We start from the raw sequence: 14694 nt of genomic DNA, 5'->3' as shown, positions 1-14694 counted from the left end.
ATATACTAAGTGAAAACAAGATGTGATTATTATTGTAAAGACATGTAGCCATCAGCACAAGCTCTCAAACAAAAATCAAAGACATGTGTAAAGAATAATTAAAAATTTATATAAAAACAGCCTTTTCCCTAACTATTCACCCTACCACATTTATGATGATCTAACTTTTTTTTTTACATCTAGTCTAGGGAATTCTTAAGGAAAAAAAAAATCATTATTTTCATCAAATTATAATCCCATACTAAGTTTATTTACTACTTTATTATGTAACAAGTGTGTTATGTTTTTTGTAAAATGTTATATTATGTACAGCTGTGTATGCGGCACTAAGGGACATGGCTCAGTGGATGGGTTGGGTTTGGATGTGGTGATCTCACAGGTCTTTTCCAGTCTTAAGAATTCTATAATGCTATGATTTCTTCAACACTTCTCATTCTTGAAAGCAATTCAGTAGCAGAAAGAAAAATACCAAAAGTCAGATTAGTGAAGAGCATTTTCAGCCTAGAAGGCACTCACATCTGGAATGTGAGAACAGATTTCAATCTGCAATTAATAGATAAAAGAAAAAACCTAGTAGAAAAAAAAGAAAGAGTAGTATGGGTTTTTAAGTGAAAGCTTCAAAAACTATCTATAGCCACAGTCTTATTTAGCTAATTGTGAAGAAATTTTTTACTTCTCCATTTGCAGAGGTTACACTATGGTCAGTCAGATTCATCTGTACCTACAGAGTGCTGAGAGTATAAAAACACTGTGTTCTTACGTATTTACAATGCAACATAAGTCTGTACACTTTTTTACATTTAGAATCTATTTTAATATACTACAGTTCCTGTCTTCCACACATTACAAATAATGTATTCCAAAATATGTTTTAGCTATTTTTCTACAATACAATTCTGTTAGTACATACTTTCATGGAGTTAGATCAAAGTACTATTTGCAAAGTAGCACATACAGCAGTTCCAAAAGAGTGCAGAATATTATTTAAAAGCTACTTACAAAAAAGCATTACTTTTGCCTTCTTCCACTGCCTTTTCTAAAGGTTCCAAAGAGAAAATTCCATTTGGGTCATCATTTGCTTCAATTATAACTGTAGCCATTCCAGCCTTAAAGATAACAGTGTCCCCTAAAAAGAGGAAGAGGAATCAGAATTGTAATTATAAATGTAGGTAACTATAAATCCAAGAACAGTTATTTAGCAGTGAAAAGCAGTATTTGAGATATTCAATAACAGACAAATCAGGGTAAAAATGCTAAAGTAATATATCATAAGCAAGACATAAAATTTTTTCAGGAAAATATATATGATATGAACTGTGGGTATATGATTCTATTTGCTTGGCATCCTTACATGTACCTGCCCCTTGCCTGGGGAGAAGAAGTCATATTTTGTGTTCGAACAGATGGTCAAGTAAAAATGATGATATTCAGAGGTGTAGAGTAAAATAAGGTATTTGTAGAACCCAGACTTTCTTTAGACCTAGAAGTATTGTATTTAAACTAAATACAAGCCAAGAGCAACGTCTATGAGTTTATACTCATAGAAGAGCTGAAGTGAAAAATTATAAGATAATTATGATGCAGAGGAAAAGTTTGTAGGATTCCTATTGTGCATATTAGCACTGTAGAGATGTTAATTCTAACACCATGTTTCCAGTTCTATGTCATTTTTCATCCTATTTCAGAGCATTAGCCCAGCTTCAGTTCCACATTAAAGAATGTACTTACACAGTTCACTTCATATACTTCTGTTTGTATTTTCTTTCAGGTACAATAGTCCCAATATAGTTATCAAAAGGCCTGCAACACTCACAGCCAATATGTGTAACAGACCACAGAAAGAAAATCAATGAAATTGCTTTTTGGAATGCATTCAGAAATATCCTGTATTCTTAGTGACTCTGGACAGGCTCTGCAATGACATGCTGCTCTTTTAAGAAGAAAAGGGGGACGGTGAATATCCATTCTTGTAGGGACCACTGTGGCAGAAGCCATTTATGTTCCCAGTGAGGTAATAAAAGAAACTACCAATAGATCCTGAAGAAAGTTAAGCAGAAAGAGACTGAAACATGAAAAGAGGATTACGGTTTTGTCTGCTCCCTTCCCTGGATCTGAAATGCTGTAGAGAGCTGGGTATCACAATGAAGATTGGTTGGTCTCAGGAAACAGATGAACTGCCTCATACTCAAAACAATTGCTTAAAATTCCTTATCATCTGGCTGCCTGCTACCAATGTGTAGGGCAGGATTCACTTTGAGATCCATGCAGCCCTGTGAGCCAATCTTAGGCCAGCCACAGCATGTCCATTTTAGTGTGACTTGAGTCACTCTCCATTTTAGTGTGACTTGAGTCACTTTATTGACTAGATCATCACAGACTAACAGCAGCTAAGATGCTTGGTGTGCTCATAGATACCTAAGTCTAGGTATATAATTTTAGGTCTTCTAACTTGAATTAAATCGCTGGTAGGTATATTACTCTGAGAACCTGTCACATAATCGCAAGGTATGGTCCGTTGGTTAATTATGATCATCTTTCTTTATTAAATTGCAGCCCCTCAACTCTTACTTATTGCTTTGATGGCTCATTCAGTTCAGATTTCTTTGGGATTGAAAAGATTTGCAGTGCATTCACAACTTAACAACTCTCAGCTACAGAATAATAAAACCCATAGGACAGTAAGTAATATAATTTGTTAACAAAATTGCAAGTGACTCCCACAGTACCTTGAATTTTGGAGGGAAAGGTCTTTATTAAGCCATCAGAGACCAAGAAAATTTATGTATTTCTTTTACTTCCCTTTTATATTCTCATGCATGTTATACAACAGTGTATATGTTGTATACACAACAGATATTCAAAAAAGATATGTATTTGAAAACTAGAGGAATGTGCTGGATAATTTTGTTTCTTGTTAAGTGACAACTATGAAAAATAATAATAAAAAAAACAGGATGTTATTCTTATGGTAATAAATACTTTCTTCAGATGTGGTCTGAAGAAAGTGTGCATACTTTACCATACTGCGCCAGAAGGCATACTATAACAAAAAACAATTTACATGGCCTTCCTTTAAATACGGCTGTTCTGTCTGCTTTTAAATAAATAAATAAAAGAATCCCTCTTTCACTAAGACTTTTGCAGTGTTAAAGTTCTTTATAATTGTGCTGTCATTGTACTCAAGTTGAAATGAATTTAATTTGGAGGATTCACATTTGAAATCCACTTCATCTTTTGACACACATCACATTTGACATCCACTTCAGCTGGTTTTGCAGGAAAGGTCTCAACTGTACCATTTAATTTTTGTTTCTAACAAAAATTTTGTTTCCAACAAAAATTAAATCCAAACCCAATGTTTACAGCAACTATGAAGTATGAAAATCTTGGAGTAAATTTTATGATAAGACCATGCAGCTAAAAAATTGCAGCAAAGCAAAAGGAGAGCAAAACCAAGAATACATCACATCATTACTTTTACCTGTAGAATTCAAAAGGAGAACATAAAACGTTTCATCAGTTTCAGGAGTATCGTCATCATTAATATACACAGATAAGTTCTGCTCTCTTTCTCCAACATCAAACAAAATGATGCTGCTCTTTCCACTGGGAACAAAGTCTCCTTCTTCAGCTGTTGCATCTCCATTGACTGTAATATACTGGACAGCAACAGCAACATCAACAGATCCATTCCTTAAAACTGTAAAGTTTGCAGCACTTCCTTCTTGAACAGTCACTGTCAAAGGTTCTGAAAATACAAAAACCAAAAATGTACGTGAGTTCAACCCTGAGTTCTTTGCAATTGCTCTTTTTTCTTAATGCTCTGTAATTCTCATTCTTTTTCAGTGAAATAGAAGGTACAGGTAGTAAAGACATGGAAATAATTTCAGATACAAAGGAATAATTTTGTACCTTGAAATCCAACCAGTCTCAGTATCTGAAGGAATCAAACGTAAATTAATTAAACTGAAAACATGCAACTTGTTCTGTTGGGATAAGGATTTCTCAGTTACCTTGTCTATTAAAAAGAAAAAATATGTATCTGTTTCAGGTACTGTACACTTTCCATATTTAAAAACAATAATTTCTAACCTGCAAAATAAATGGGATCATCGTTCCCTGTAATTTGTAAAATTGCACTGGTTACATTGCCCAGTCTGGCTCCACCTGTAACATTGAATAAGCTGATGATGAATACTTCTCTCTCTTCAGGTACCTGAATGAGAAAGTGTTAATAAGTTAATTTCTAGCATACAAAACACTGAAAAATTTCAAATGGACAACTAAGGCGGTTAATAGGCAAGAGATTCCTGACTGTTTCATATTTATCAACCTGTATGTTTGTCAGAAGTCATTACACAGGACTCTTCATACAGTTATGTATAAATTACCATCAATAAGTAAATTCCTTCATCTTTACTGCTGTACATATCACACAAAAGTTATGTTCCAGCTTCTTGCTTCTGATATTTTTAATTTATTTTTACAGATTTACTTATTTACCATTTAGTATTTGCAATCTCTCTTATATTACTTCAAATACATTAGTGTATAACAATGAAATTAAGATTCCAGGTATCAGGATATGAGTTATATTCAAATGAACTTTCCTATGACTTAACCACATTATAGTTACACTCAGCTCTCAACTTTTTTCAATTTCCGAAATTCTTTTATGATTTATTGAAGTTATTAACTAACCAAGTATTTTCATCTTTTCTGTAAGTTCTCAAGTTCTTGATAAGCAGGCATTCCTTCATTCTCTTTCTGCATTCTAATATTTTAGCACTTTTTCTTTGTTCTCATCATAAAACAACATAAAAGTATTTACCTCATCTGGGAGGGAGTAAATGGTGATGTTTTTTGAAAACTCCAAATTATCAAAGAAAATAACCCCTCCTTCTGGATAGACATCATTGGTACATGCTGGATCCACAACCCAAGACACATTCACATTTCCATAGTTTCCTTGGTTTCTTATAACTCTGTAAACGGCTAAAAATGCAAACATACACAGGCATACTCAAAACAATGAAATTCAAAATGAAAAAGGTAAGCACATCTGAAATGAAAAAAAGGAAAGAAGGAGACTTCACTCAGACATTGTGTTATCTTGCATTCCAATACCATATTTAGTAAATAAGTTTGTTTCTCCTCAGATTGTTGACACTGTTTTTAAGTATTCAGGGTCCCCTGTTTCCCTTGTCCAGTGGCATGGATTCGCAAAATCCCTCTGCCCTACAATTCACAGAACCAGGCCAAACCAGGCCCATAAATTGTTTACCATCCTAGAAATTGGAAAAGAAGCCTGGCAGAAGCAGACAGCAGATAAAGAGGTAACTCTAAAGAGGGCAACTAAACTGGTGAAGAGTCTGGAGCACAGGTCTTACGAGGAGTGGCTGAGGGAGCTGGGGCTGTTCAGTCTGGAGAAGAGGAGGCTCAGAGGAGACCTCATTGCACTCTACAATTTCCTGAAGGAAGGTGGTGATGAGGAGGGGTTTGGCCTCTTCTCCCAGGCAACAAATAGGACCCGAGGAAACGGCCGTAAGTTGTACCAAAAGAGGTTCAGGTTAGATATAAGAAAAAACTTTCTCTTTCAGAGAGTGGTCAGGCACTGGAATGTCCTGCCCAGGGAGGTGGTGGAGTCACTGCCCCCAGCAGCATTCAAGAGGCGTCTGGATGAGGAGCTGCGAGATATGGGTTAGTCCTTGTGGTAGCAATGGTAGTGGGAGGATGGTTGGACTAGATGATCTTACAGGTCATTTCCAACCTTGTGATTCTATGATTCTGTGATTCTAATACAAAGGAATTACCAGTATAGACGTCTTCTCCTTTACTTTCGTTTATTGTTACTGTTAGTTCATCAGGTAGAAACTCGATGATACCATGTGGATCATCATTCTTCAAAATGGTTATATTGACCATTGTGGCATTTCCCAGTTTGCCGGGCATTTCACTGTGGGCACTAAGTACCACAGAATATATCTCATCCAACTAGAGGAGAGAAATACAGCCAAAATTAAAACACGTATTCAACATCTACATCAACATCAAAATGGACTATAGTCCCCAGTCTCCAGCCAGCTAGAAAAAGATAGAAACTTAAACAAAAGGAAATCACACACTCTTTCTACATGCAACAAATATTTGTACATTGCTATCGGATAAAAAAAATCATTAGAATTCCCTATATTTAAAAGCACCATTTTCTCCAAAATTATAAGCAAGGATTTATTTCGTATATCTTGTATATGTAACTTAGAATCATATAAATTCACTGGCACAGATATATTTGAAATACTCTCTGAAATGTAAGTTGTCTTTTACCTAAGATTTCTTAACAGTCCTGTTTTGAATGAGGAAAAGATTTTAAAACACTGACAGCATGCTGATCTAAAAAGAATCAATTAGCTGGCTTTATTAATCTAATGGGACTTGGTTCTTCCTATACAAGAAAAAGCTTCAGGGAACATTAGAACAATTGCATCTATTTATCTAGGAAGCAAGAATTAGTTTAGACTGGGGAGATCTCAATGAATCCCACTGGTCAGTACAAGAAAAGGAAAAAATAATGAAGAGGTTCTTCACATAAAGTTGGGTTTAAAAGTGGCACTTGCTATTCTAGAATGTCACAGATGCTTATGTCACTGGCCTCTGCAAGTGTAATTCAAACTCATTTTATGTCTCTTTCTTCTAGAGCATTTAGAGAAAATAAACATGAATTTCAACAATAGCCTAGGCAATTGAAATTTCTGCATTCTCCTAGTTCCCTCATCATTTAATCCTCCACCTGTCCTTCAAAGCAAGGCTGATGATCACCTGGCCCTACAAAAAGATTACCAAGTTTCCTGAAGTTTTTATATTTTGTAAGGCTGGCATTTTGACAGCTTAGCTCATTAGCATGGTCAGATAAATACAACTATTTATGCAAATATGGCAAGGGGATTTGTATGTAAAGGCAGGAAAGAGTGCTAAATCACAAAAACTAAATTTTACGTTAATATAACCGTGGTGGAACCAAACCCATGTAAACTTTCTGATGGAATCCAAGATTGACAATACACTGAAAAGGAAACGGGATAAAGAAAAGCAGAAACAAACAGTAAGGACAGAAATATACCCAGATTCTGCAGATTTCTGGGATTATAAATCAGTAAGGCTGTCAGAAAAACTAGTATTCGGGCAAGACCTGTTGGTTTTATTTTTCTTTTTATATATAAAATGCTTTCACATGGTACTTGTCTGTCTTACAGATCTTCCACTCACTCTTCCTTTATTTATTTCTCACACATAAGAAAAAGCCTGGAAACTCTATATAAAAACTGATAATATTCACAGGTGAAACCATTTACATTTTAATAACTTATGACCAAGTATGCCCACAAACACAATCTGAAGAGAGAAAAAAATAAATTTTTACCTCTGGAATCCCATCCATTCTTGTCAATAGGGTAATTAAGATCTCTCTTTCACCAGGCTTGAACTCCAGAATTCCTGTGCTTCCATAAAACTCATTATTGTCTCTTGGTTCTACCGTGTAGCGTAGAAACTGTCTGACAAGACTTCCTCTAGTGCGAACAATTTGCAGCTCAACAGACTCTCCTTCCTGTAAAACAGAAAATCCATCTCTTTTTCCAGCATTCTGTTTAAACCAAATTGCCTATAAGGTTTAAGAGATATAACTCAGATATCTAATTACCTTGATACTGTAGGGACCTCTCGAAGAGGAAGAAAATTCAAACACTCCTCCAGGATCATCATTTTCCAATATAATGATTTCACGAGTAGTAAACCCATATTTCAGTATCTGATTTTCCACACTGACCCTGAGAAAGGAAGGTAAGAGGTTTTTTTTTTTTCAAATGGCAATTTGCTTTGGCAAGTAAATCCATAGAAATGCAGAGGACAGAATAATAGTGACAACGTTTTTGAATAAGTTATGAAAACCAGCAGTTACCTGCAAGGAATAGAATAAGTTAAGCAAGTCTCAATACTAATGTTTTATTTATTCACAAAAATAATTTTTAAAAGTACTTGTTTTCTGGTTAGTTCTTACAGCTGTTATTTCTTTTTTGGTTTTTTTTTTGTTGTTGTTGTCTGTTTTGTTTTTTTTGTAGTTGTTTTTTAATCACACATGCACACAACACACATGAAAGGAAACAGAACTGTGAAAGAACAAAGTTACCTACATTCAGTATTACTTTGTATTTGGATCAAGGCATAAATGAAATTCCAAAACTACTTACATTGACATTGTACTGATGATCACATACTTCCACTTTTAGCTTCTCTGTCAAAACTTACTATTAACGTATTGCCCCTCAATAATGATTGCATCCTCAAATACATGTTAATCTGCTTTCTGAAGATGTCGGGACAACCTCTATAGGTTGTCAGATCCCATTCTGACTCTAGAAAGCACTGGACCTGTTCTCATTAATCAGGGACTCATTACCCTTTCTCCTTACTTCCTAGCAAAACCTCTGTCTCAAAGCACATGGTGAATGGTGCAAGTATGAAATACGCTGACTAAATACACTTCAAATTCCTCTTGGTAAAGGATTTCTGTCTCTGGTCTTCCATGCCACACCATCTTCATCCTTGTCAGTGACATCAATTGGTCACATGTGACATGTAACCTTGCACATTACTTGTACTCCTTTCCCCAGAAGCAGTAACTTTCAACAACCTCTTTCTAAATTTATTACATTCAAAATTCCAGAGAAATACTATCGAAGGATGCATCAAAAATATACCTTTGAGCTCACAGCCTGTATATAATTTATTACACGTTATGTATTTAGATTCCCTTGCATCTTCCATATTCCCTGTCAGTCTTATGTTTTGAATGGAATCTCAGGCCTGCAAATTGTATTATATTTTTGTGCTTTCACTGTACTATAACCCAGAGTTCATTAAATACTATTCAGTTGAGAAAGGAATGATATCTATTAAATACAATATTAAAACCAAGTCCAGGACTATGTCCACAAGTACTCCACAAACATCTGGAGTCACCCCCACCCCTTCCCCCCCAAAAATGGACCGTCTCAAGGACAGGATACTAGATGCAAAATACAGAATTATCTATTTCATAGAGTAACATGTTCATGCTTGTGGCATTTTAAAAAACGTTGACAGACAAAGAAACGTATGTTAACATAAACTATATGTGTGCTATTCAAAAATAAGATAACTACTCATTTTTGATCACAGAACCTTCCCTGTAGTGTCAGTCATTTCAGCCATTTAGTTGGGGCAAACTGTATTTGTGGCAATGTTGAACTACTGATCTATTATTCCATCAAACATTCAAATATCAAACACTGAGGCATGCATTCATAACTTTCATCATTCACAGATCCTAAATAAAAAAAATGCTTTCAAGCCAGAAACCCATGCCATCAAATGAAACACCAAAGGGGAAGCATGCATTGTATGAAGAGATATAGCAAGAGTTATTTTTGTGAAGAAAAGAAGTGACAAAGACAAGTAGAAACTAACCACTTCTAAAATAAAGCAATGATTCACTGAAAACAAAAAACCAGTTCACTGCACTTACCCAAAGTACACGACAAACCTTTCTGTTTCTACTCTGTTAGCGCAGAGAAAAAGAAAGAAAGAAAGAAAGAAAGGGGTGGGGAATGGAATGAAAGTACCACTTGCTAGAATTTCAATAAAATAAATAAATAAACAAACAATAAAGCTTTTCTTTTTTACTTTCCAAAAGCTTATAATGTATATTTTATGGGAACCCTGTTTGCTTGTCATTTTCCTCCTGACAGATGCTAGCAAGCAGGTAGTTCCCACTTACAATAAATGTCCCATGACCAATTCAGCATGCCAAGAACCATTCAAGGTATTACCCACCAAGTCGTCTCCAAAGAGCTTGATTATTACTAGTCTTTGTATGTGCAGCAGTCCCCTTTTAGAAATACTTCACCCTACATTAGGAAAAAAATCTACATGCCTCTCTGATAGGCTATTTCATCAATCTCCTAGAGTAATTTTTTTTTTTTTTTAAGTTATAAACAAAAGTAGTTGTAACGGCTATGTAACAAAAAGTAGCCTAGCACAAATTCATAGTAAACTTTACTTAAGACAATTTTTAGTTAATCATATTACCAAAGTAATATACGCATATATGTATTCTTTCAGTTTTGCAAAATTACACTTCATGAGTCTAAACACAACATAGACAGCAAGCCTGCTAAGAACAACTGAGGAGTAGTGCCAGGGTATAGTTGTAATGGTAGCATTACAAAAATTGGAAGAGGACAGCACACATGAAGAGCTTACAAGAGTATCACAAGGTGTGTATCTCAAACACCTCCAGGTGCTCTTTGATAGGACATGGAAGACTGAGAATAATTTATCTAAAAGAGTCACAGTATGTCAGTTCTAAAGCTAGAGAGCTTTCAGGTCAGGAAGCAAGCAGTGAGGTTCAGTCCAACGGGTAAAAGAGAAAATACCATTTCTGAGGTTCTTCTTACTAGTCTCATTAAGAACACTTCAGTCCTTTCATTTTTATTTTTTTTTTAATTTTTTAAAATATCTCTGATCACGTTTTCTCTGGATGATATCAAAACCGGTCCAATCGCTATCACTACTCTAACATAGTAAAGTTAGTTACTACCTCAAAAAGTCATAAACCATCCTATACAAAAATTGAATAGAAGCACCTAGGTGTAGCTTTACAACTCTAAACTGCTGTTAACAACAAATGATGCCCTCACTGTAAGGTACGCGTCTGTAAAAATTCTTATTACACAGAATATATTAATCACAGAAAAATTAAAAATTGGAAATAAAGAAAGACAAGTTGGTAAGGTACATTTCAAATTTAAACCCAAAAGTTTTACTATCCACTATTTTCACAGACTTATTTCTCAGAAAAAAAGAGCCCAATTCCAATGCTTTCAACAATCACATTGTAATAAAATTACCTTACACATGATAGAATCCTTCAGACTTTTTACTGCCTTATTGAAATGCATACTTTCTTGTTCAGCACGCTCTTCAAATCCTGATGCTGAAGTCCAAGGAGGGCTAAGCCGCACATGGTAAAGCACTCCTCAAAGAGAAGCATAAAACTTTCAGCAGGAGGCTTAGACCCTAAGGCAGAACCCTAAATACTTCTCTACATCCAATATGCTTTAACCACTTCTTCCATGGTCCCAGGGGTCCTGCACTGAAGGTGTGCCCTTGTGACACAGCAAGGGCAGGACCCGGGCCTGGAATCACTTCCTTGCTGTAGCCATCGCCTACATCGCCTCCCTGCCTACCATCACCAGGTCTGACTAAGCTGTGTTCCCAGTTTGACTGACACCATAGCCATGGCCTTGTTCGGTGAGGCCCTTGCCCTGCCAGAGAAGGGACTGGATGGCGGGCCCTGCGCCACCACAGAGCCTTCAGGCCAAAAGCCCTGGGATTTACAACATCAAACTAAAAAGAGGGCATTCGTACACCTCCCCTTCATCCCAAAGTAACTCCTTCCTGATTGCCGCGTGCTGCATAGTTCAGTCCTGCTTCACTCTGTATGGTCTGTAAAACCAGCTCTTTAGGTGCTCCTGTAACACTGCAATGTGGAAACAGAACAAAGATGGCTATTCAGAACTTCGGAAACCCAACAGAGAGGGCATTCAGGATAAAAGTTAAAACAGCTTCTTTTGTACTGTAGCTTAAACATGGCAAGCAGCTCCAGATACTGAAGAGAACACTTGACCAGAGTAAGGAGGTACAACTCACTGCAACAGCCATTTGCCATTTTATCTCCTGAACTTTTACTGCAAAATGGCTACCCGTGGACACAAAGTTTCATTTCATTACAGTTTACAAGCCCTGATAATGCTTACAATGCTAATGTAAAAATGTCTCAAAATGTGTATTTCCCATATGGCTGTTCTAACATGAAATGAGCGGTCATGAGGGAAATGCTTTCTTAAAAAAAAAAAAAGTAAATAAAAATAACAATAATAATTATTACTATTTAGCAACAACTACTGATAAATTAGGACAACTAACAAGTTTCAAATTATTCTTTCATTCTTTTTATATGCGGAGTACTATAAAATATTACGAAGCAGAATTTTGACTAAGCTTAAGGTACCATGGGAATTTCAATGCTATTAGTATATGTACTAAATACAAATAAAAGAACTTTTACTGAGATGGAATGTGATTGAAGTTGATAGCTTTGGAAGAGGACTGGAATTCCAACAGACAGTGAGTATTCTGAATAACAACTGAATGGCACTTGTGAGTCTTCACTGCTGTCATTATTAAAACCACGCTTTTCTAAAAGTCTCTTTTCTATCAGAGTATCTCAAAAAAGGGGAATCCAAATTGCTTGTGGGATATTACTCAATTTGCATCATAAGTTTGCATTCACTATTATTCTTTTTTTTTTTTTTTTTTTTTTCCCCCCAGGATTATCTACCTATTTAATTAGTGGCAGGACCTACCTATAAAGAACTGTATTAAAGTAGGATTTTCCAAATAATACATTCCACAGTGCTTCTCTACAGAGGAAAAAACTTCTCTCCAAGTTTAATCCACCATTTATTTGATTTTGGAGGTGATTTTATTTTCTTGCTCTTAGCAGGAGAGATATGGTGTTATTGTTTTTAGAAGTAATAAAAACAAGCAGTAGGTGTGCAGAAGCACTCACTTCAACATTCTGTTTTCAAAAAGAAAAGCCATCCTTTTACTCTGAAATTTCTCATACAGTATTGCACATATTACTTAATATAAATAAAGTCAGAAAAACACATAAAGTTTTGAGACAGAAACTAACTGCAGGGAACCACCACGTTAGCAGAAAATCCCAGCTCCATTATATAGTACGTTAGATTTTCTTTGCATCCCAATGCAGAGAGTAACAGAAGATGCAAAAACCACTTAAGCACTAACCACTGAAAGCCTGCAGTGCTTTGAATGTTTCTTCTATGATTTGCTAACTTCTGTCATGCAGTAAACATCAGTAATGAAAAAGATGTTAAAAAAAAGGCTGCCAGATATTTCACAATAAGACAGTGAAACCTGGATTACATTTGCAGTTTTCAGAAAAATTGCTTTGTATCTCACGAGTCTCATTATTTTCCAAATACACTGGTGATGGAAATTCACCCTATTCTAAGTTGTACTGCACCACAGAAATCACTAGTATTATAAAGATTTTCACATTATGTTTATTCAATTTTTCTTTATTATGTATAGTAAAGTAAATTTAAGTCACAGTAGATGTATATAAATCCGATCTGGCATTCTCAATTCCCTGAATGAACACTCAAAAATCAGTTGTGCACAAGGACTATTTTAACAGCCAACTGTTTAGTGATTCTCACTTTCACTAATTAAAATAACTTTATCAGTATATTCCTGTTCCTGTATCCCATAATCTCCAAATTCTCAATTTTACCACTACTCATTCAGGAGCACAAACACAGAGCTGCCCCAAACCCCTGGAGATTCCAGTCCTCCAGTTAAGTTAACTGTCAAACCAATAGCTGTCTGCACCTTAACTGAAGAGATGACAACTGCCAATAGGAGAACACATTGTGTAGAAGGGAAAAACAACAATAAGATTTTTTAAAAACTGATTTCTATTTGTGCTTACCAGGTAAAATGAACAGCCCTAGTATGTATATGCTTTCAGAAAGCATACAAACAATTTCCATGGCCTGTTCCACCTACATTCATCAGGAAGACCAAGGGTTTTTCTTTCTCACATATCTTTCACTACAGACATCAGGTTTTATTTATGTTTGGATCAATTCAGGCCTATTCAGAAAGGGCAGGCATTCAACCTGAAGCTGCTCCTAAAAAAAGAAAATATGAAGAATCTTCAGCAGACACAAGATTTTCTTTTTCCTTATTACTCATCTGTCTTCTCTGGAAGTATATTCCTCAAGATACACACTTGCTTTCATTTTGTGAAAATAGTTCAGTTAATTTTGATATTTATGGCCTGTGGATAGAGACCATATAGTAAGAAAGGAAAATGCTATTTTAACGTCCCAGAAAACTTGTCTTGCAGATATGTATAGAATTAAAGCTCATGTAAAATTTAACTCCCTTAACAACACCACCAACTGCTAAACAATACAGCCTTGCTAGAATTAATTACATTGATTACTTTATCCATGCTATTACTAATTGCAGACTATTGAGTGCCCTGTGAACATATTCCAATGTCAGTAGTTTCATTGAAGTTCTTACGTGCTCTCTTTTCCCACTGACTTATACTACAATTTGTAGAATAGTACAAACACATCTACAGTACACTGTATCTTTGTTTTCATGCTAATTCACTACTACTGTGAAGTGCTTGCTGCCAGCCTTGGAATCTGAAATCTTCCGTTAGTCCAGAAAGTACTAAATATCAAGAAAGCAACTCACAAGCTTAACAGATAACCCCTGCCAGTATTTTCAGCCCTGGTATGAACGGACACCTCCAGTGTTGAAATGACAATCTTTGCTGACATGTCATCCTCGGTTTCTGCTAATTTAAGTGAGGGACACTATCCAGGCTTAGAGAAAAGTTCAAATTCTTCCTCCCTTCCTCCCTTTCTCTCTTTCTTTTCCTTTCTCTCTTCCTCCCTTTCTCTCTTCCTTTTCCTCCCTTTCTCCCTTTCTCCCTTCCTCCCTTCCTCTTCCTCTTCCTCTTCCTCTTCCTCTTCCTCTTCCTCTTCC

At 35.7% G+C, this 14694-nt stretch overlaps 1 protein-coding gene across 1 annotated transcript in view; it reads right to left on the bottom strand.

Moving 5' to 3' along the window:
• Positions 1–14694, bottom strand: part of ADGRV1 (adhesion G protein-coupled receptor V1) — a 253152-nt gene that overhangs the window by 210437 nt on the left and 28021 nt on the right. Inside the window, exons 12-19 of the mRNA XM_042866113.1 lie at positions 9563–9595; positions 7700–7826; positions 7421–7606; positions 5814–5994; positions 4832–4995; positions 4093–4216; positions 3482–3748; positions 1000–1126 (exon numbers count right to left, since the gene is read on the bottom strand). Coding sequence (XP_042722047.1) covers positions 1000–1126; positions 3482–3748; positions 4093–4216; positions 4832–4995; positions 5814–5994; positions 7421–7606; positions 7700–7826; positions 9563–9595 — 1209 coding nt within the window. The remainder of the gene's footprint in view (positions 1–999; positions 1127–3481; positions 3749–4092; positions 4217–4831; positions 4996–5813; positions 5995–7420; positions 7607–7699; positions 7827–9562; positions 9596–14694) is intronic.

Source organism: Lagopus leucura, unplaced genomic scaffold (assembly GCF_019238085.1).
Source record: "Lagopus leucura isolate 7727_CA_CO unplaced genomic scaffold, USGS_WTPT01 Super-Scaffold_810, whole genome shotgun sequence".
NCBI classification, from domain to species: Eukaryota; Metazoa; Chordata; class Aves; order Galliformes; family Phasianidae; genus Lagopus; species Lagopus leucura.
The sequence above is the reverse complement of the archived record's forward strand: the minus strand, read 5'-3'. Positions and strand labels throughout refer to the sequence as shown.